The sequence below is a fragment of the Corvus brachyrhynchos genome, unplaced genomic scaffold, assembly GCF_000691975.1.
Source record: "Corvus brachyrhynchos isolate BGI_N302 unplaced genomic scaffold, ASM69197v1 scaffold209, whole genome shotgun sequence".
NCBI lineage: Eukaryota > Metazoa > Chordata > Aves > Passeriformes > Corvidae > Corvus > Corvus brachyrhynchos.
The window spans coordinates 318,865-341,539 of NW_008246056.1; the positions used below are offsets into that span (position 1 = coordinate 318,865).

At 40.7% G+C, this 22,675-nt stretch overlaps 1 protein-coding gene across 2 annotated transcripts; it reads left to right on the forward strand.

The window, feature by feature from the left end:
* Positions 1 to 6,651: 6,651 nt before the first annotated feature.
* MKRN1 (makorin ring finger protein 1) lies at positions 6,652 to 20,445 on the forward strand. 2 transcript variants are annotated; one of them, XM_008642415.2, is made up of 8 exons: positions 6,652 to 6,800; positions 11,260 to 11,486; positions 14,163 to 14,303; positions 16,118 to 16,344; positions 16,824 to 17,038; positions 17,726 to 17,836; positions 18,279 to 18,417; positions 18,836 to 20,445. In XM_008642415.2, exons 1-8 carry the CDS (start codon positions 6,679 to 6,681, stop codon positions 19,046 to 19,048), a joined length of 1,395 nt encoding a protein of 464 aa, XP_008640637.1. In that variant the 5' UTR covers positions 6,652 to 6,678; the 3' UTR covers positions 19,049 to 20,445. The 2 variants fall into 2 exon arrangements, with proteins under 2 accessions (XP_008640637.1, XP_008640639.2); XM_008642417.2 differs by having other exon boundaries at positions 18,279 to 18,393.
* Positions 20,446 to 22,675: the final 2,230 nt, after the last annotated feature.

Here is a 22,675-nt window from a genome sequence, read left to right on the forward strand (position 1 = left end):
CGTTCCCGTCGCCTCGCAGGGAGCCCTGGGCCGCTCTGCATTGTGCGCGAACGGGCCCGGGGTGGTCGGCGCGAAGGACGCCGTGTAAAAGGAAGTCCTGCAGCCGCGTTCCGCAAAGCGCGACAAAGCAGGAAATGCAGCGTAATTTAAATGCTTGTGCGTTTCAATCGAAATTTAAAATTGGGAATTCATTCGTGATTGATATAGGGAAAACCACTCATTAAACCGGAGAACAGGAATAAGTCAGGACATGTTGCAAAATGTTCGAAGTGGCTCTGCCTGTGTCACATCGAGATTCTGTGTGCTGCGTCATTTCCTATCTGTGTTTTGCCTTAAACTATATTTCTGATAAATCTTCTCTCTGGGGTTATGCAAGCCGAACTGCGTGTTTTAAAGCTTGCCAGATGAACTATTTTTAAACCTACACTGCTGGTCGGTTGGCAAGCAGAAAGGAATTTAAAACAGTTTTGTGAACGTAGACATATATTAGTTAATATAAAAGCAAGGGATAATCCAAGATTAACATCGAGGAGCGTCTCCTGATTTTTTAAAATGTACTTATTTAAATAAATTTAAAAAAAATTAAATTACATTTAACATGTTTCTGGGCAAATGAATTCCAAGTGACTTGGAAGCAAAAAGGAGCATCCCTTGATTAGGAAGGAAGAGGCTCCCGATCTTGATGGAGTGTTTTTTATATCTCTTCTGCTTGTTTTTTCCCCCCATTTGTTCCAGTGGCAAATTGCAGCAGCAGCATGAGGAACCGCTGCTCGGCTTTCGCAGGGAGCTCGCTCGCTGTGTCTGTTTCACGTGCCCTGCAGTGTTGAAAGCGTCCCTGTTCGCTGTTGCCCCACATTTATTTTGGCTAATGCCCAGCTAACTGCATCCCTTTGGGAAGCGCCATTTGGCAGCGCTCTCGGGCTGCTGCTGCAGGCAGAGAGTTTCGCCTGCGAATCCCCGGGTTAATGTTTGATGCCGGTGATGAGGAAATGACCGGGAGCCGTGCTTAGCTCAGCTTTAAGTGAGGCGCAAGGTCAGTGCTCGCTCTATTTAACTTTGCCTCGTAATTTCTAGAGATCGAAAGGCTCAATTAGGCAAATTGGATTCGTGAGACAGAATAGGTATAGATGCAGGATCGATTTACCGAAGACAGTGACTGCCATGGTACAGATGCAGTCAAGTTCACCAGTGTCCTGCAGTGCAGGGAGTCTAGGGAATAAATTTATTTGCAAACACTCAGGCCGAGTGGGAAGCTAAAGCTACTCTTTTGTAATGGTTAATGTGCTTTAATGTGAGCTTAAACAATGGGATCTTGGCCTTGGATCTAATGAACGTCTCCATTCTTTGTTCTCTTAGGCTAATCCTGCTAGTTATCCCATTGCTTGCTTTATTAATTTTTATGGGAGCATTCAAGTTAGAGGGAGAATAGCTTTACTCAGGCTTTAAAGTGAAATTAGCAATTTTGGCTTGCCCTTCTGGGAACCTGTGATAAAAGTTTTGGATTTCTAGGTTTGGTTTCGATAGGACATGTTCATATTTAAGAAGATAAGTTTTTTACTATTAAATTTTGTTTTACCTTTATAAATGAGCGGGAGGATTTAACAGTGAGATAAAGGAATTAAATTTCAAAACGAAGGTTTTTAGTGTAGGAGGTAGAGCAGTTTCTCTTTGAGTAATGCTGCACAATTCTTTTTGTTCGCAGGCTTTTTTAGTTGAATCATCGTATGGGTGACAGTAAATGCTGCCTCAGAAACTTTTGGGAGATAGTCCCTTCAGTCTAAGGAGCTAGCATGTGATGGCTGGTGCAGAAATAACTGCTGTTTTATCGGAACTGGAAGGTTTAGAATTGGTAGCATAAGTTCTTGCTGCTCCTTTGAATGTCTGATATGATAAATAGGTTGGTTAATGAGTTTTAATACACCAGTGTGGTATCCTTGGGATGGATGATTAGCATCTCAGAGTGAGAGACACAGTGACTAAGATGAAGGACTTCGATTTCTCCTACACGTACAGTTTTGCTGCTGTTACCCTTCTCCTTTTCTTGCAGCTAAAGTTTAGAAGTCTTAGGGTGAAATATAGGAAATCATGTTCCCTAAGGGATGATGAAAATAAGTTGGGTTTTTTTTTACTTTTGTGGTTTAGCAGTTTCAAGGCTTTCATTTTGTAAAAATTTATACCATTTTCATCTAGAATAAATAGCAGGGGAACAAAGCTAATTCCAAATTAGTTTAATGTTACGATCTTTTTCTTACTGATATATTTGAAATAAGAAAAAGAATGGTGGTCCTTACCAAGTTCCTCAGTCCTTCCAGTTCAGATGGCTACATGGTTTTATGGAGCAGTGCTATAGCCAACCTTTTTTTTCCAAAGGCTTGACAATGTTTGTTCTGTGCTTGTGTTTTCCAGATGTCATGCGACATTAAAAGTCATCAAGTTGACGTAAACAAATAACATTTCATTTATTTGTTTGAGAACTGAATGTAAATAAAACCCGTAGTGACTAAGTGGTGTATTTTAAGAGCTGTCTATGTGTTTGTACCTTAGCTGTTTTTCCTGAAAACCTGGGTCAGGTATTTTTTTTTCTTTTCATGTGAAGAATGTGCATCAGTAAAGTAATGCCACCTTAATTCAGTGCAGCATCAGGGTGTAGGGCACAAACCTCCTGGTAGCCTGCCTGGATTTCATGGCTGCTCTGGTCTGCATCTCCTGATAACTTCTGAAGGAGGTTATGGAAAAGGAACAAGGAGCTAAAATGCTATTAAGATCAACTTTTTTTCCCCCCTTTTTCTTCAGGTTATTGACTCCAGCAGAATTTCATTAGCCAGTAATGTGGCTGAATGCCCACGAGCTGTGCTAGAGCAGTGTGCTTAGCCTCCTCTTTCCTGCTACCGTCTTCCCAGGAATTCTCGGTCTCTGTATGGCACCTGAAGAAGCTAATGAGTGCAGATGGCTGTTATCCTGAGCTTCCCCATCTGCCAGTCATGGCAGTGTCATGGGTTTAGAAGGAGGTTTGCTGTTGGGTTGGGTGTAACATTCCTACTTAGCTGAACCAGTAGTTTGATAAACAAATTAACATTACCTGAGAGCAGAAACCTGAAGTAAAGAAGAGAACCCATCTGAATAAGGAAACCCATTGCAAGCTTCCTAAGCTCTAGAAGGAAGCATTGCCTATTGAGAAATACCCATGAAAATCAGGATATGCTATTTTGATCAAGGCATTCATAACTAGACACGTGTTGAACCTTTTTCAGTGATAAAATGCCAGTGCAGGCAATTATTAATTTTGTCTGGTTGTTCCATGTGTTGGTGTCACTCATGTCTTGTACAATCATGCAGTGAACTGAGCTGGAGAAATGATCTGGACTTAGACCCTGATGAGTTCTCTGGTCTGGTTCCCCAAGCAACTTAACCAAATTACACTTGTATATTTGAATTGGAAGGACAGAGAGCCCTGCCAGAATAAGTGCTTTTTTGGATGACAGCATCACAGAGGCTCAGCGAAAATCCAGTTATATACTTGTCTTGATCTAGTTTTATTTTTTCAGATGAAGTTACATGTGTTCTCTAACTACTTGACCAAATGCAAATTTCAGATATCCTTCTACATGTTGCTGTAAAAGGCAGATAACTCATATTTCTCAGTTTTAAGGATGCTTTCTTACTATAACCAGAATGAAGAGGGTGGTATCACTGTTGAGTAGGGTTAAATTGAATACTCTGCATGTGTAAAGATGCTCTCCAAAATAAATTTCATTATCTTTTCCCAAAAATAATGCACTCTGTTTATTTTTTTACATGGCCAAAGTATGTTTTAGCCTAACACTGCAATTTGACATGTAAAGTGTTAACTTCTTTGTGACCTTAAAGTAAAAATCTTACCTCTCAGTGAGGAGGAGGGTTGTGGAGGAAGTTGGGGTGTAATCCTAAGACAAATACATTTTTTTCCCCTCCCACTCCAGCCTTCTTGTTCAAATAATATTAAGTTTGCTGTATAGGATCGATGGCCTTTAAAAGTGATGTGTGAATTAGAGCCTGGGAGTGTTTTATGTTTATTTTTTTCCTTTTATAGCCTACTATTTCAATGTAATAAATTATGACAACTTTTAGAATTGTGCAGAATCTGTATTTGCAGAGGATTTTTTAACATAAACTGGGAAGGAAGGAAAGGGATTTGGAGTTTCATTTTCCCTATCAAGCAGTGGGAGAATCTCATTTTGGGGCTTAGGTACTTAACGTAAGTCGTGTTGACCAAATAGTTTCTATCAGATGTCCTCACTTCAGGCAGGTACCTTTCTGTCAGTCACTTACTTCAGCTGTAGTGGTGTCCCAACACTTTGTTGGCTCAAGGAGCAGAGTGGCTGTGCAGGGTGGTTGGGCAGTGATCTGATCCAGATTAAAAATAACCGTGGGGGCAGCAAAAGGAATGTCAGGTTCCATTGCAGCCATTTCCTGGTCTGTGTCAGCGGGTGGCTGCGAAGTTGCTGCCCCAGCACATGGGGAAGTGATGCTGTGTGGAAGTAAGCAAAGGGTGGAGACAGCATTTGTTGAAGAACAAACGTTAAACAAACTGCATTCTTTTCTTTTACCCTCTTGGTGCAACTCCCACTTCTTGAAAGCAATTGAGCCAGAAATTCCAGTTATATTCTGGTTCCATTACTTCATGGGTGGTTGGGTTTGGTTTTGGTTTGGGGTTTTTTTTGTGTGTGTTTGGGGAGGAGGGGGATTCAGTAGGGGTTTTTTCAGTTGGTTTTGGTTTGGTTTTTTTTCTTGCTTTTGAGGTGGGTCTTTGTAGGTGGGTTAAGCTGTTGGGTGGGTGGGGGGGTTGTGGGTGTGACTTTTGGGGTTTTTTGTGTGGTTTTTGTTCACAGTGGAGAGTGCTGGTTGTATAGCAGGGATGGGTCTTGTTCTGTTTCTGCAACACGCTGCTCCTGGTGTGTGCTGGCATAGCTGTTTGTGCTGCCACCTGACCCCGCAGAGCCTCATCTGGGTCTTACAGTGCTTATTTTTTATGTAGGATCGCATTTCTTACCTGGTTAATATGTGTCTACAGGATACAGACAGGGGATTTGGAGAGTGAATTTGAGTGTGAATTGCAGCCTGATGGCAAGTGTCAGCTTGTGGTCTGTAAAGCTAGTTTAGATTTTTTTTTATTCTTAGTATGTTGAATACACTGTTAGTATTGCACATGGAGGGTTATCAGCTCTTTAAACACTCAGCCTCAGGTTTTAATATTTCCTTAAAACTGGATTGCAGGGGTAGCTCTGCTTATGTCACTTGGTGCGTTGTTCACTGGCTTTATCTGACTTCTTAAAAGTACGGTAGACTAAGTAGCTCTGTAGGAGTGCGTGCAGTTCAACATCTTAGCACCTTTCCTGGCCAGGAATATCAACTTGAATGTACTGCTTTGTGAAGAGTTGTCCTAATCTTAGTTGTGGCTGCTGAAAGATGATCCCTGTGTCTCTTGTGCTGGCTGGGAGGCTGCTCTCAGCTGCTTGGAGGGCCTGGTTCTGCTGACTGCGCAAAGTGCTGAAAGTGTGCAACAGGAGGAGGGCAGGACTGCCCCATTCAGCAGCAGCGTGGGCTTAGATGGGTATAATCTGCTTCTCAGCCTTCCCTCAAGTGGTATTTTGTATGAGACCTAAATCCTCACAAGTTTTCTTGTTTACTAGGTCTTCATATTTCCAGTGAGTTCAGAGTTTGCAACTTGGTACCTGGGGGCAGTGTGGCTTCTTTCTAAACTGAAGTGTTGGTAAACATTTATGGATTCAGTTTTTACACAGGATTTTTTTTCCCCTTTTTTCTTGGCTAATACTTTTATGTGGATTGGGAAAGGTGTACCTGAACTTTTACTTTCAGTTGTGGTTTTGATGTGAATGTACTGAATCTGAACAATTATGGTGCATTAAATTCCAAGAAGCTTGTTCTTCTAGGTTAAAAATTTTAAAAAAATTGAAAACTACTCTTCAGTTTTCTTGAATAACTGAATTGAAGATGCTAAATTAAACATGTGCTATTTGACATACAAAAATTGATCAAACTGTCCTCAAAAGCTTTGAAACTGTCCACGTTTTTCAAGACAAGCAGGACAGTGTTGAAGCAGGGTGCTTTGATTATTGATTTGGCTCCTATTGCAGAACTAATGTGTGTGTTTTGTCAGATGTAATTATCCATCATAAACATGTTTTGCATTCTTGGAGAGGAAATCACATTTGATTGAATTATTTATGAATCCAGAATATATTTAAGATCTTGGGCGATTTAGGGTGTGTCTGGGTTTGATTCTTGTGTTCACTGGAGAGTTTCTGTAAGGTTTTTTCTTGTGTCAGAACTTAGGGCCTACAAGTAAAACTTAGTGCCCATCTACTTAGTCCAAGACGCTTTCCTCTTCGTGTCCTAGCCCAGGAGAACTTTGCTTTACAAGTTTGGTTTTTTTCCGCCAGGCTTTTGTAAGAGCAAGTCCCTAAATGTGCAGCACAGTTCATTGGAGTAGCTGAGGCTTCATCTTTCCTCAGATGTTCTTATTTTTATGGTTATACTGGGGCAGGGTCCCATGAGTCTTTAGTGCTGTTCTTAATGCAGCATACCTTGATTTATAGAATAACAGGATCATCCAAATACTTTGTTTACAATTTCAGTGCTTCTCCTTAAGCCACCATTTTCTTCTCTTACAGGTACTTCATGCATGGAGTCTGCAAGGAAGGAGACAACTGCCGCTACTCCCATGACCTCTCCACCAGTCAGTCTGCCATGGTGTGCAGGTATTACCAGCGAGGATGCTGTGCTTATGGAGATCATTGCAGGTAAAGAAATGCCCCAGGCCATCCTGCAGGAGTCTTTTCACTGTATTTCTGAGTAAAGAGCTCAGGGAAAACCAGTAAATCTTAGTGTTTTCCTCTTTTGTTGACACTTCAGAAATTTATAAGAATAGCTTTTCACAGACTGTCTTCTCTTGGTAAATACCAGTGTTTGCTATGCAAATAAATGGTTAATAAATAAATTGGTTAATAAATAGACTGGCTTTCATAAAAGTGATAGTTGTCAGGGCATGGAGTTTTATTTTTCATTAATAACATGAGTTGATTAACTGAAATCTGAGACTACATTCACACTAGCTGAATAGATGAAACTGAGTTACACTATTTAAGTGATCATAATAGCCTGAACAGGTAGGAATTTATTTATTTTCCTGGTGTTGTCTCTTGAGGAATTGGTACTCTGACACTGGAACTACCATTTTGGAAAAATAACTGGAGGTTGTCATGTAAGTTCTAAAATGTTGCCCATACAAAATAGCTTTACTTTATGAAAACATATTATGAATTAATCTATACCCCTGAAATTATAATTAAAAAATTGTGAGGAAAGAAAACACATACTTTCCCGGTGGAGCAAAGCTTTACAAGGGCTTGGGAATGTTTGTATCATCATACATTCATTTTATTAAAACTTGTCAGAAGTTTTAACATTCTGTCTTACTGCAGGTCTAATTTATGATTAAACATTTGCATCATGATTTTATATGGTAATTCATAGTTGGCTTTGCTTTCATTTTAATGAAGGATTGCTATGTGTAAGAAAGATAACAAAGAAAACCTCTCTGTAGTCTTGTATTTGCTAGTGTTGTTTTTTTGGTCACGTAGTTCAGTGGTCTTCAAACTTCAGATCATGCACCCCATCAGCTCAAGGTTTTTGAGCTCCCACCAACATGCATATTTATTTATAGTTTACATATATATCTACATCTACTACTGTACTAATGTTATATACATTATAAAACATTATTAAAAAATCAGAATTTTAAGAAGGGTGTATTAAAGGTGAAATGAAAAATATTTAATAAGAATTTTATGAATAGTTCAAAACTATCTTTACTGTCACTAAAAGCCTTCTTAATATTTTTTTTACTGACAGTAATGTTGATTCAGTGGCCTTCCTTATTTTTTTTTAAAATCTCAGTGTAACATTTTGTTAAACAGTTATTTGAAGGTCTCATTCTAAGTTCAGTTTATTTCAGTCCTTGGTTTTAATGATGGTAGTAGCTGAAAAAGATCTTTCACAAAGCTGTGCAGATCCAAAAGGAAGTGTATTGTTGGCTGCATGTACTAATGTGTGATAAATTTAGCTAGTAAGTTTCCACCTTCCCTGATGTCAATCAGCTGCTAGGGCAGATTAACTGGAAGGTGTTGCATTTTTATATTTTTAGCAAATGGGTTCAAAATACACTGGAATTCTGAGTTTGAAAGATTTTTAAACATGTTAGAGAAATCACTTTCCAAGTTTTTAAAGTGTACAAGATATGAAAGGTTTTTCGTAGTTGACACATTTGGGTAGTTTTTGGCAATAAAATCATATAATGGTGGAAATACTGGATTTTCAAAATGTTGTCTCCATACCACAAATTTCCTTCAAAAAGCAGTTTTCTGTTCATAGAACGACTTTATCTTGGAGGGACAGTTTGAATGTGGTTGAGTTTGGTTCATTTGGATTTGTTGGGGTTTTTTTTAATATCTGCTTAGCAGCATACTGCTGGCAGTGACTTTTCATCACAGAAAAGGGCAGCACATTTGGACCACTTGTCTTTGTGAAATAAATGTGCAAAACTCATTTGTGATGCTTTTTAAGTGCTTTACCATGAGATAATCAGCAAACCTCTGTGTGGTACAGAAGATTTTCCTGGTGGCTCTCCATCTTATAACTGGGGTAAACATTTGACTGATTAAAAGTCTATATTGATGACATTCTCTTGGGTGCTTCTGGATCCATCTTTGCTACAGTATCTTGCCTATGAGTGATGCAGTGATGATTTTCTGGTGGTGTGCTATCCTTGTAACCTTACCCTGGAATCTCTTTTTGTGATCAGAGCAGCTGCTCCTTCAGTGATTTTCCTAGCACAGTTTTTCCATAAAGCATTGTTTTTATTCAAGTAGTTGTCTACTGTTGAGAATATATCTCCTCCAGTGAATCTTTTTGTCTTTATTAAAGAAGCAATTTGTTGAGAATGTTTCTCTTCTGGTGCATATTTTCCTTGGTGTCTCACAAAAAGTAGTTCAGCATTGAAACAGAATCTAGCAAGTATCATAAGCTGAGACATGTGAAAAACATCTGTACTTTTCCTTCTGCCATACAGCAAACTTCCCACACTGCAAAATTTGTTCTACTACTTGTTTTTTCAAATCTCTAGCAATGTTTTCTGTGTTTCCCAACAGTATTTGCTGACAAAGGAATGTGTTTTACTTTGTCACCATATTGTTTTCCATGAGTTATTCAGTCATTTTTACCACAGCAGGAAGAAAAAGTTGACCAGTGGCATATGGTTTTTTGTCTTTCATTGTTATGTAACAAGCCTCAAAAGAGGCTTCTAAACTCTTATTGTGAAGTTCTGCAAAGTACTGGATTGAGTGTTACATGACTTGAAACATCTTGGAAAAAATTGTGGAGGTTTGTCTTTGTGTTCTGGATGTTTTGATTTTCAATGTCTTGCTAGTGGAGATGGCTTCCTACTTTCAGTAGCTAATATCTCAAGGTACAGTATACACTGAGGGCATGGTTCTTCATTAATAGTAGTGGATGTAAATCCATATTTCAGATTGCCTTCTTGGTAATCTTGATTTATTCTGTGGTTCCCCTCCCCCTGAGTTCAAGATCTGATTAGGTTGGCATTGTTTTACTTTGGAGTGTGACTGATGAGGAGCTTGTAGTAGGCGTAGAAATGTTAGCTCTGACATTTTCTTGTTGGCTTTTGCTCACATTATCAGTGTTGTCACCAGCCCACAGTTGCAGGCATCTTTTCAAGCCACTTGTTCACTTTGTCAGGGTTAGTTTAGGTACAACAAGATCAGATAATCTGTTGATTCATTAAGTGGGTACAAGCAAACTGCAATATGTCACAATATGCTGAAAGTGAGCAGACAAGGGGGGTGCCACTGTCGACCCACTGGGTGATGGAACACCTGCTCCTTCAGGGCACCTCACACGTACCACACATGGGCACTCTGGCGTATGGACTGTGAGGACACTGCCATCAACATGGATCATAATAATAATAATAATTTATTGTATTTTTTAAGGGGAAGAAACCCACTAAGTTGTATTTTCTTCCTGCACCCCAGTGGGTTGCCTTGGGCACCTCGTATGGTGGACACACATCTGAGGCCACAGATGTACAGATCTGAAGGCTTGAATTTTAAATTCGTGCTTTATAGGATTAGGATTTCCAAGCTGACATTTGGTTGGGAGCACCTCTTTAATATGCAAGAGCTGGGACACTTCATTGTTTCTAATCTGACACAAGCTAAATGAATCACAGTCACATCAAACTTCTGTATGATCTCAAAAAATTACCTCCCGTTGTCCTTGAAATTAGTCAGCAAATATCTAAGTCTACAACAGTATATTTGTAATTTATTTTTCCCATGTAGCCCCCTAGTTGCTGGAAGACAGATTTTTGAGGGAAATGGTGCCTTCCTGCTTACTGTGGGTGGTAGGGCTCAAAGTGTTCTGATTATCATATTCCACAATGAGCTGAAAGAGGCATTAGAAACAAGTGCTCAAATTCAGTGTAAGATCTGCATGAGGCAAGATGCTTAGACACAGGAAAAGAGTCATTTATATTGGTGGGGATCTCTGAATCTGTGCCAGCAGAGGCCAGGTTGCCCAAGGCATTGTCCAGTCAAGTTCTGAATATCTGCAACCATGAAGACTATGCACCCATTCTAGTGTTTAACTACTCTTACAGCAATTTTTTTTCCTGATATCCATACCTGTAACTTCCCATTTTGGACTGATGTCTACTGACTGTCAGCCTATCACTGCCCCTCTTCGAAGACTCTGGCTGATCTTTCCTGTGGCTTCCCATGAGATAGTTGGAGACAGCAGTGTCTGTCCTTAGTCTTCTCTTTATAAAGCTGAACAAATTCATTTTTCTCATTCAGTAATACTGTACATGTGCAATAGGTACCTGACCGCTTTGGGACATATTTGAAGCTTGTTCTGTGTAAGTTAAGTAAGAATTGTGTACACTGCTCTTTTTTTCTCCAAAATTTCAGAGTACCTTGTGTTTCTTTGAGCAGTGCTGACATATTGCACAAGTGGAAGCATATCTCTATAAGGGGTCATCAGTGTCTTTCTCTTCCAAGCCATTCTGGATCTTCCTTCCACACAGCATGTTTACATCTTCCTTAGTTTATTTTCAGTACATGGGGCTGCTGTCTGGAGGTATTTTTTTGTGGAAAGTTGACACGATGTGTTTTAACTTTTCAGGTATGAACATACCAAGCCTCTAATACAAGAAGAAGTGGCTGATGTGAATCCAGAGGTGGAAATCTATCCATCAGTGTCCTCAGACTTTGCATCGCTCCCTGAAACAGTTGAAGAATTTATTGCTGAGGTAGAAGATGAAAATACGGATCTGGCAGCAGCAGGAGTCGGGGCTGAAGACTGGGTGAATGCGGTGGAGTTTGTCCCTGGGCAGCCGTACTGTGGACGTGGTAAGCTGATCATGGGAAAACAGTGAATTCCCATCACGGCTCAACAGTTTCTGTGTAGTGCATTTATTTTCAGGCTTTTGAGTACAGCTGTTCATATTTATTGATCAGTTAAAGTGAGCTTAGGTTTTCCCACATGAGTAGTCGGACTGACTGTTCCATTCTGAAACCAGATAGATGTATTTCATTACACTCTCTGCATGACTGGCTTTCTCTTGCTATGTTTCAGAGTGACTTGAGAATCTCCTTAGAGGTTTAGTTTGCCTATGGGATGGGAGATGAAATTACTCGTCATGCAATTAATATTGCTACTCTGGAGAGATAATCTGCTGCCTTTGTGTTTTGGGGTTGGGTGATTTGGTTTGGGGTAGTTTTGCAGTCTTGTAGAGGTTTTTCAGTGGAGATACAGGTTCCTGTAGAAGGAATTGAAGCCTAATGCTTACTTTTATGAATCCTGTGGCCAGAGGCTGAAAATGATTTATTCTAGTTACCTTTCTGGAACTCAGCTTTCTAATACTGTGACATAACGAGCTATTTCTAATAGCTCATTATGAGAATGAGACTGAAGAAGCTCATTGAATGGGACCAGACTGTTTGAGTAGCATATTTGTCATCTGTTTTTCCTGCCGAAGGATAAGAGAGTCTTAAAATTTAAGTGAAAAGTAGGCTGAAGGTGTTCACTTTACCATAATTTCTAATATTTGTCTCTCTAAGGCCATGAGTACTTACATAATTGTTTGAATTGAAAATGGAAACCTTGCATCCAGAAGAGTTTGAAGCAGTCAGAGTGCTCAGATTATACTACTTTGTCTCCACAGCACTGCTCAGATTCTCAGGTTTGAAAAGAGAATGACCTCAGTGTTACAGGGTGCTGCTTGGAGCCTCCTGCCTTCCAATTTGAGGAGGGTGAAGAGAAATGGTCTAGTGTTGTTGAGAAGTTTGATGATGGAATTTTATAATAGATCTGTGACTGGAGTATATCCCAAAGGAATGAAAACTTGACCACTACCTGTTAATGTGCCACCTTACTGTCATAAAAGATACAGCTTCTGTGCTTGTTGAGACAAAGGATTTTTGAAAATATTTTAATCAGAATATATTAGTTTAGATTGGAAGGAACCTCTGGACTTGATCGAGTTAATTTCCTGCTTAAAGGTTGCCAGGGCCTTTGTTCAGCTGAATCTCTATCCTCAGAGATGTTCAAAGGGCCATAACCTCTGGGTATCCTTTGCAGTGTTTGACTTCTTTCACAAAGAAAGCCTGTTTCCTAGTATGTAATTGGATTTTTCCCTGCCTCAGCTTGCTTTCTGTCTCTTGTCATGTGCACATCTGAGAAGAGTCAGTCTCTTTTCTTGGGCTTCAGCCACATTAATGACTGGCTGGCCCTCCACTGGAATCAGTTCATTGCTAGTTTGAACAGCCAGAGATCTTTTAAATACACACAGTCCTTACAGAAGAGCTGGTGCTTCTTCCTGAAGTCTAGGTAATTCATTATACTGTTAACTTAGTTACTAAAGCAGTTCCTTTTTCTAGGGGTTAGGCTTATTTTTCATGCAAACTTGTGCCAGATTAGGTTAAATAATGTTCTCTTGTGTGAAACTTGTTGTAATCTCTGTTTTACAGCCTTTGAAACTTGATGTATTTTAATGTACAAGCATACTGATCTGTTTCTGTTCTGAACAGTGCTACATGAAGCTAATTCCCATGGTGACTTTAAAAAACACTTTACTTTTCGTAAGCAGCTGTCTTTGTTAAGCTACAGAAATAAAAATGTGTGCAGTGTGTTCCAGTGTATGCCTTAAAGCAGATTATTCTTGTCACATCGCTGGAGAAATGCACAGATACTTGGAAACTTCAAAATGAAACTTATTTCTCAAGGTTGCCTAGAAGCCTGTGTGTTTAAAATTGTCATACAAATGATAAAGATTCAAGGTTGCCAATCTAACTGTACATAGCTTGGACTATAATGCTCACCTTTTACCATGATTCTCTGATTTGGGACTAAACCTGGTATCTTGAAGATGACTTCAGGACCTAGCATAGAAAATAGTGATGGTTCTTCAGGTATGAAGAAATGGAAATATGACACATTTCCATACTTTTTCTGCAGCTATTGCTGCTCAATGTTCTGCAGTAATTGAGGAAGAGTAGAAAGGCAGAAATACAAGAAACACTCAACTGGGTGTCTGCTTGCTGTTAATAAAAGATTAATGTGTTTGATGCTACAAAGTGTGTCCTAAAGTGCAAGCAGGTGGTGTGTGAATCAAAGGTAACAAACCAGTTTTTCCACGAGCATGAATTTAACCCTGTTGACTGGGAAATGGGCAGTGAGAAGGTGGGGATTGAGTCCACCTACTGGTGAGCAGAGATTTGGAAAACAGCAAACAGAATCCTAGAGAACAAATGCTACACTGAGGGATGTTGGATTGGTAACTGCTGAGACCGGGAAGCTTTCTGACTTTTTCTAATTGTGCTTTCAAAGAGGAAGTGAAACAGTAACTGATACAGTGCAGTGCATACAGAGGATATACACACTGTTCTAGCTTCACACTAAAAGAGTTTCTTCTGAATATCTAATCTATACCCACCCTCTTTCAGATTGAATTTTAGTTTGAAACTGTTACCCTTGTGGTATTACTACATGCCTTTGTAAAAAGTCTCTCTTCTTCTTTCTTTTAGGCCCCCTTCAGGTCCTGGAAGGCTGCAGTAAGGTCACCCCGGAGCCTTCTCTTCTCCAGGCCGAAGAGCCCCAACTCTCTGAGCCTTTCCTCATAGGGGAGGTGTTCGATCCCTCTAACCATCTTCATGGCCCTCAACTAGGTAAAAAAAATCTGTGACAACATTAACTCGAGCAAACACTGGCAAATGCAACGGTTGAGGGAATAGAAACTGAATGGTAGTTGTGATTTTTGTTATGTCTTTTGGAAGTGGAGACCATGGATTTCAAATGGGAGGGCAAGTGGGATTTCAATAAGTAAGTACATATTTTCATGTTACGCTGAGCTACTCAGAAGAGTATGTAGAGCCTAGTGTATGGTTTCTTGTTACTTTTCTTGGTGCTGGTTCACTGGAACTTGTTGGGAGGAAGAGGTAATGAACTTACTTTGTTTGGGAATCTCTGACTGAAAATGAGTGAGCAGGTTGCCAGGTGCCCTGTTACTTAGTTACTCACTTGCTTTGAAAAGTATGTTTCTAACAAACATTGCTCCAAGATCAGCCTGAGTGACCCCTACAATTAGAGGTGGTTCAAGAAGCAGACTTGATCTTATCTTTGAGAGCTAATACTTTTCTGCACTAATCTTCGATACTTGCATGTTCCTCAAAACTTAAGTCACAGGGAGCTGCATTGCTTTTTCTTTGTCCTAAAACTAACAGACTGATACATGCCTACTGTTATGTCCTTGCTCCATGGGGATGAAAACTGTGCAAGTGTGCAGCCTCTGATTAATTTTGAGAAGGAGTCTGTCCTTCAGTTTAGCTGATCCAAGTATGCCTTTGGTAGTTTTTGCTTGTTTCTCCAAATCTAGTACTTGAAGGGCTTCTGAAAGTTACACCTTCTTATAGCATCGATGACTTGTTACTCTTGTAACAGCTTCTGGTTGTGTAAATGAACTCCAGCTGTTGTTCTGCCTGGTGTTTACTCTGAATATAGTAATGCTTTGTGTTTATTACATCTTCAGTTTCACACTGGCTGCTTTTGTCTTGTAATTCAGTAATCATCCTACTTATGTAACAATCTCAAAAGGCTGATTTGTGGTGAGGCAGGCAAGCATGTGTTTGAGGTACAGGGAGGAAGTGTTCAGCTGTCTAAAGGGCAAAAAGATACAGATTTCAGTTCAGATTAGAATTAGGTAAGGGAATTTACTTAGGATTTTGCAAAACTGTTGGCTAGCTTAGAATGCAGTGAAAATAGCCTGAATTTCAGTTTCTTAGGTTCATGTGTCTGGTTAATTGACCAGATAGATACCTGTTTAGGACAGGCATTTTGACAAATAAGTAGAATGGAGTTAGTTTGAGAGGCGTGGACACCACTTTTCTGTCAATCCTAGAGATGCGTGGGAGTCCAGAAATGAAAGTTTGTTCAGTGTTCTGGCTAAACAAGAGTGTGCTCATTAGCCTGCACATAAACTACTGATGTGGTGTTGCCATACTAGCATTTTGTTATGCTGGATACACCTTTATTACTTCAGCTGTGTAATTTCTGGGAAAAACCTGTTAACTTTAGCTGATGTGAAAATTTTAGCTGAAGTGAAATTGATTCAGTGAGAATCAATTGAAAGCAGTGAGAGATTTGTAGCCTTATTTAATGGTTGCTGAACCAGAGTCTGTCTAACAGTGTATTTAAGCTGCTGAGGACTAGTGCGATTTTTCTAGTGTGGAGGTAGCCTGTAAATGGATCTTCCCTGACCACTAAAACTTTGATAGCTTTAATCTTGTCTGGGTTGAAGGATGAAGAAACTGGTCTTGAAATTTCTTGAGTGGGGACAATAATTTGGTTCAGGTTGAGGGTATGTGAACTTGAACTGAAATGAAGCTAAGTAGTTTCTATTATTCCGTTTGGGTAACCTGAGTGTTCTTACTCCCGGTGCTCAGAATCTGAATGTGCTGCCTACTGTTCTTAATTCTGTTCCTAGCTGCTCCTTTCTGTGCTGAAGCACCCTTGCAGGAAATGGTGATTGAAGAAGAATACGAGAAGCAGCAGGCAGATGTGGAGATGAAGAAGGAGCTGTGCCCCTACGCTGCATTAGGAGAATGTCGTTATGGAGAAAACTGCGTGTACATCCATGGGGATGTGTGTGATATGTGTGGCCTGCAGGTCTTGCATCCCATTGATGCTGCACAGCGATCTCAGCACATAAAGGTAAGCAAACAACTGTCTGGTGTTTAACAGCTGTAAGTTATTGCTTCCTAGCTCCCCTCAATCACTTGTTACTAATTCCCTTTCATTTGAAGGTGTGTGCAGGTCAGGCAGTGAATGACACTCTTGGTTGTAAACTAGACTGTTTCCTGCCAGGGCCATACTCAAAAGCAGCTGGATTTCCTTATCTGTGTTGGGAGAGCAGTCTGCTTAAAGATACTGAAGCTTTGTTCTTTGCCTAGTAAAAGTGGATGGTCTTTTAGATTGCCTTTTCATGTTTAAAAGCAGTGTCTGAAGGAAGGAATTCGAACTCTGAATTGATTGTTCCCCATTACTTGAGCAAATTTTGAGGATAAAGATTTTTTTCAGCTTAATCACACTATTTCAATATGCAAAACACCAAACTGAGTTTAAAAACCTGCTTAGACCTCACCAGGTGACCAGTTGTCTCTGTAGTTGTTTTCTTTGTGTCTCCTTTTCAGTCTTGCATTGAAGCTCACGAGAAGGACATGGAGCTTTCCTTTGCCGTCCAGCGTAGTAAAGACATGGTGTGCGGGATCTGCATGGAGGTGGTGTATGAGAAGGCAAATCCTAGTGAGCGCCGCTTTGGGATCCTCTCCAACTGCAGCCACACTTACTGTCTCAAGTGCATCCGCAAGTGGAGGAGTGCTAAACAGTTTGAGAGCAAGATTATAAAGTGAGGCACTTTCCCATTTCCATTGTGCTTTGTTACTGTGGAAGAACTTAGTAACTTGTGACAACTTGCAACAGACTTCCAGATGCAGACTGCACAGAGACTGCATTTAATGCATACTAACTTTTAGTTTAGGAGTGAAATAATTGTTAGGGATAACATTTACACTCTGATTTGGTTAATAAGGGTTAAGTTTGCTAAACGCAATGGTAGTAAATAACTGTTGTTTATTTAGTAGCATGTTGTCCAGTTGTTACTGTTTATGTCTTGGACACCCAGGCAGGAATCTGGAAACAGATTAACCAGTTCAGAATGTATTAAGAATGCTTAATTCATTTCTGCGTTAGAGCATTATTCAGTTGGCAAAACATTTCTCCATTTAAGCCTGTTCTAGAAAATACAGAGTTCCAATCAAATAAATATAGGAATAATACCAAAATAAATTTATTTAATTCTAAAGAAAAAGGAGTCTGTGTGAAGTGTTTTTTCAAGCTTTTCTGAGCCAAGCTGACCAGCTGCCATTGCCATTGAGTTCTTGAAGAACAGTTTAGGTTATCTTCATGTATAAGAGAGTCTAGAGTATATGAGTACAGTACCTCTTTAAGGATGGATATTTGCCATGACTTATTATATAGGAGAGAGAGCGCCCTGTAATGTAGAATTTTGCAGCACAGTCTGTTCATTTCCCAGGTCCTGCCCAGAATGCCGGATCACATCTAACTTTGTCATTCCAAGTGAGTACTGGGTGGAGGAGAAGGAAGAGAAGCAGAAACTCATTCAGAAATACAAGGAGGCAATGAGGTATGAGCAATGCAGCCTTTTATCAAACTGAGACTGCAGAGATAGACACACATGGAGAAGAAGGGTGTTGATGTAAAGTCCCTTGTCACACCTCCTTTCCACCACCGTGTGAAATGCGTCTTTACCTATCTGCCCACAGATGCATGCACACAGTCCCAAAGGTATTCCTGTGTTCTTTCACCCCAGTCTGTCCCTTCTCTACACAAAACACTGGTGGTGTAGCCATAAGACAGTCCTAGCTCATGCACTGCACACCACTGGTGTCCCTCTGCATGCATCAGTCCACACATAGTGTAATAAATAATTTCTGCATGTAGGTCTTTTACTCACAAAATACCACATGCTCCTGGTACCTGAGATCCTTGTGGGCTGCAGGTAAATGCAATTCTGGAATCTGATTGGGCTCTGCTGTCAGTAAGGCTTGCGATATTTTCCTTTCCAGCAACAAGCCGTGCAGGTATTTTGATGAAGGCCGTGGGAGCTGTCCATTTGGAGGGAACTGTTTTTACAAGCATGAATATCCTGATGGCCGCCAAGAGGAGCCACAAAGACCCAAAGTAGGAACCTCAAGTAGATACCGGGTCAGTGCTGCTGTTTAATTGCCCTTTCCATAGAGAGAGAGCAGAAGAGGGGTGTACATTATGTCTTCTGCCTTGAGAAGAGGATAGGGAAATATTGACTCTTCTTTTTTCCACTTCTGATAGACCTCTGTAATGGTGAATTTGAAGGAAGCAGTGCTCTAAAGTTTGTGAATGCTGGAGGCCAAGATGGAAAGACTAAATTTTAAAAACTTTCCTACAACATACTTGAAGTAGAAATGTTGGGTAGCATTAATAAGGGTGTGTAAGGGTAAATTCTGCTGGAGGTCAGTATCTCCCTGAAAGAGAAATGTGATTTCTTGCATGTCAGAAAGTACTCCAGGGGCACTGTCAGCCTCTGGAAAGGCTCCTGCTTTGTACCAGTTGGTTACCTGGGGAAATCCTTGTGTTCCATTTGCAGGCCCAGCGGAGGAATCGGTTCTGGGAGTTCATCGAGGAGCGAGAGAATGGTGATCCCTTTGAAACCGACGAGGATGAGGTGGTGACCTTTGAGCTCGGTGAGATGTTGCTTATGCTGTTGGCAGCTGGAGGTGATGATGAGCTAACGGATTCTGAGGATGAGTGGGACTTATTTCATGATGAGCTGGAAGATTATTATGATTTGGATCTATAGCACCTGTCAGTGGAGTGTGGACTGTTGTCTTGGCTTCAGGCAGTAGCTATTACCTGTGGTGTTGTGGCAGTGCCTGTGTTTCTCCTAGGCAGGCCGATCAATTCCAGGTGCTGTTGTAATAACTTTTACCCAGGGTCTGTCTCTTCCCCTCCCCTCCTCTCCCACCCCAGGAGTGTTGTTTTTCCTCTGTTTAAACAAATAACAAGAAATAAATCTTTAAAATGTTAGTTTTTGTAAAAATAAATTTAACTGTCAAACAGTTAGCTTAGGTTTGTTGCTTCATCTGTGTACCCAACAGAGTTCACCCAGTTCCAGGGTTAAAGTGTTTACAGGACTTCCACACTCATTTTGAAGAGCCCAGATACAAAAATGAGCAGTGGCCATGCAGTGGGGATGTAAATTGGCTGATGGCCTTTATTCTGTCTTTGTACCAATATTTCTGATTTCAGGCCAGATAAAAATATTCTTTCTGGAATCAGCTCCGTTCCAGCCCCCTCATGTACACGTCTTCATTTGTGACTTTTGGTCTCTGTTTACTTGCACATTACTATTACTACTGTGTAACCAGAACCAGGTGTGAACGTTCTGGATTTTTACTGTGTTTAGCATGAAAGGAAAATGTCTTTGTGAAAGGAGAACTCTCTATGTGTATATACAGATAAATGTAGAGTTGGACCTCAAGGATGGGGAGACTCTGTGTAAGTTAAAAATAACAAAACCATCTTTCATCCCCTCTTGGTGCATGAAGTCTAGCCTCCAGTTGGACATGAAACTGGTCTAGTGGTCTCAGCCCAGACTGGGAAACGATCCTGACTATCGCTTAACTTGATAGATGGCACTCCCTTAATACACCAGCTCTCTTTCATGTGTATGATTAGGGTTGTCCAGGAGCAGAAATCCGGTTAGCCAAGGTGGGGTCAGAGGAACACCAGAGAGGACCCTTTAGCTTTATTGCTCTGTAAGTTTTAGAACTTCATGTAAACACTTAAGCCGTGAGCTTTGCTAGAAACTCGCTGTGCCTCCCAGCTGCTTTGGGGTACCTGTGCCTCTCTGCAGCTGAGATGGGCAGGTTGCCTGGTAAAGCTGTTCAGTTTATGTGAGTTACTGCTTACAAAGGCAGTCGTGCAGTTTCTGGCTGTAATTTGCATTGAGAAATTACTTTGCCACCAAAGCCCCAGCACAGGAATTTTAACCTTGCATTACATTATTGCTGTTTTTTATTGACTTGTGGATGCCCCGTGATCTGTTCTCCTGCTGCTCTTGTCCCCTAGACTGCCTCTCCTTTCACTTTTAAATGGAATGAGAAATTGTTCTGAGGTCTATAATGTATTGTTTTGCAGCTGCCTTTTGTAAGAAGCACTTTTCCCAAATAAAAAAAGTTAAAAAAAATTAAACAAGAAGTCAGTCTGTTCTTTTAAGTTTGAAGTGTCTGGTTTTTAACTTATTTTTGTGTGTATTTCTGTAAATACCAAGACATTTATGTCACTTATTCTTAACTCCTGCAGGGCCATGTTATGCTTAATACAGGATTCTAGCATTGTTAGAGCCTTTCCAGCAAAGAGCCTGTAACGCAAGGGACACATTCTGAACAGACAGCTGAGACAGCTGATATATTGAAGGAATATCTGGGGCCATTAGTAAGAACAGACATGTCTTGCTTTCTCAGAAGTAAGTTCTACGCTATTGTGTTCATTCTGTTTGCACTGAACAAAGCCAGCTGCAGGATATACCCTTATCCATAGTTTTGTATCATAATGCTGTTTGGACAGCAAATCCAAGCACTGCTACAGGCAACTTCCTGAGGCTCCACGTGCTTGAAGTCTGTGTGTGTTCAGATAGAAGCATTTTTCTGCAGAAATACACGAAGGTGGAATTAAACTGCTGGAAGCATACTCAGATGCTGGGGGATATGATTAAAAAAAGTTTAAGTGAGCAGAGTAAAAGCCTTCCTGCCCTACATTGTGAACATTAGTTTTTACATCCTATTGGAAAGTTTGATTCAAATGTGAGTTTGTAACAAAGCTGTGTTCTGATGGAAAAAGATAATGAACTTACCAGCCAGAGCACACATGTGAGCTTGCTTTCCTAAGGGGTCAGGAGGGGTGTGCTTTACTCTCTGCCTGGCTGTACATGTGGCACTGTGGTGGCTGCTGCTCCCGAAGCTTCTTCCTGTACGTGTTAGAGAGGAGGCTGAGAATACCCAGATGAGTGATTTGCTTTGGTGGAGGCTGGTGGGTGGAGCTGCACGGCCACTGATGTGTTCATGTGCATCGTGACAAGTAGTTCCTCTTGCTTTGAACTGTGCTGTGGTTCCTGTTGTGCAGGTTCAGGAACTGCCTGTATTTGTCCCCAAGCCAGTACTGCTGGGTGCTACTTCCCTTCTGAACTGTGCTCTGGGAGGCTTGTTTCTCAGCTGCCTGGAGCATTGTGATTCCCACCCCCACCAACCCCAGACTGGGACAGCTGAAAACGGTAGGGCCTCTGAAATAAGTATGTTAGTAGGCTGCTTTTCCTCTGTGAGAACAGGAATAAATTCAGCAGAATTAAGACAAGCTTATAATGTAAGAAGATTGAGGGTGACAACTTAGGCTGTGCTATATTCTCTTCAAGGAAATACTTAAAAGTACAGAAACTGAAGAGGCCAAAGAGAGTACTGTCAAGATGGAAAAGGTATAAAGTCTCCATAAACTTGCACCAGCAGAATCTTAATTTCACATCAAAAATCTTAAGAAAAAGATGGATGCTCTCACTTCAGGTGCCTTGACTTTACTTCCTAGGCCAGAATATATACATTTAGTTTGATACAGACCTTTTCCTCTTGTGAGAAGTGCAGTGAGTGTGCTACCTGTTCTCCCTGCTCTGAACGTGATCATACAAGGTAAGAGCACTTGTTAAAACTTCTGCTGCTTTAGTTCAAATGGTGGTAGCACAGCTGGCCTTGGTGGCCCAAGGTGGATTGTAATCTTTGAGGAAATGCCTCAAAGGCGCATTTAATGAAATACTAAGTAAATTTCCTGCTACTGCAGGTACAGAGGAACTTTGTGTTTGGAGGGTACCATGAGCTATGGGGTGTCTCATGTTTGGAACAAAACTTGTGTAGATGAAATTATTAATGCTGCAGCAACTTAAAATGAGGGAATCCACATGTAATCCTTTAGGATTGAGATACAATCCAGGGCTGTGCTGCAGGGATCAAGGAGCTACACAGTCAGTTTAATGCTAGCATTAGAAAGGCATTAAACTGTAGTTGTGGTGAGCCTCACTTCACGTTAGCAAAACTAGACTTAGGAGTGAAAGCTATATAAGCAGTGGTGTTCATGGACACAGCAGTAACAAGGAAATGTGGGATTGCAAATAGGCTGACCTCTTGCCCTGTTAGCCAGGGGTGTGCTGTTTGTCACTCGCTGTCAAGCCACAGTCAACCCCTGCTTGATGTGACTGCATTGACAGAAGCTGTGCAGGCAGCTGAGTGAAGGTAGATTTACAACAGCAGCATTAGAAAAAGTGCTTTAAAAGATTTTTGAAAGCCCTACCCGTCTGAAACTGAATTCCTATTACAAGGTGAAATACTCTTTAAGACACAGGGGCCCTTGGCCTGTCTAGAACTATTCTCAAAGGACTGTCATA

Bases quoted from the DNA above. Each gene is read 5' to 3' on its own strand.
- MKRN1 (XM_008642415.2), top strand. From the start codon at position 6,679: ATGCATGGAGTCTGCAAGGAAGGAGACAACTGCCGCTACTCCCATGAC. The intron at 14,304-16,117 runs GTAAAAAAAATC...TTCTGTTCCTAG, and splicing joins TCTTCATGGCCCTCAACTAG to CTGCTCCTTTCTGTGCTGAA. The intron at 17,039-17,725 runs GTGAGGCACTTT...TTCATTTCCCAG, and splicing joins TTTGAGAGCAAGATTATAAA to GTCCTGCCCAGAATGCCGGA.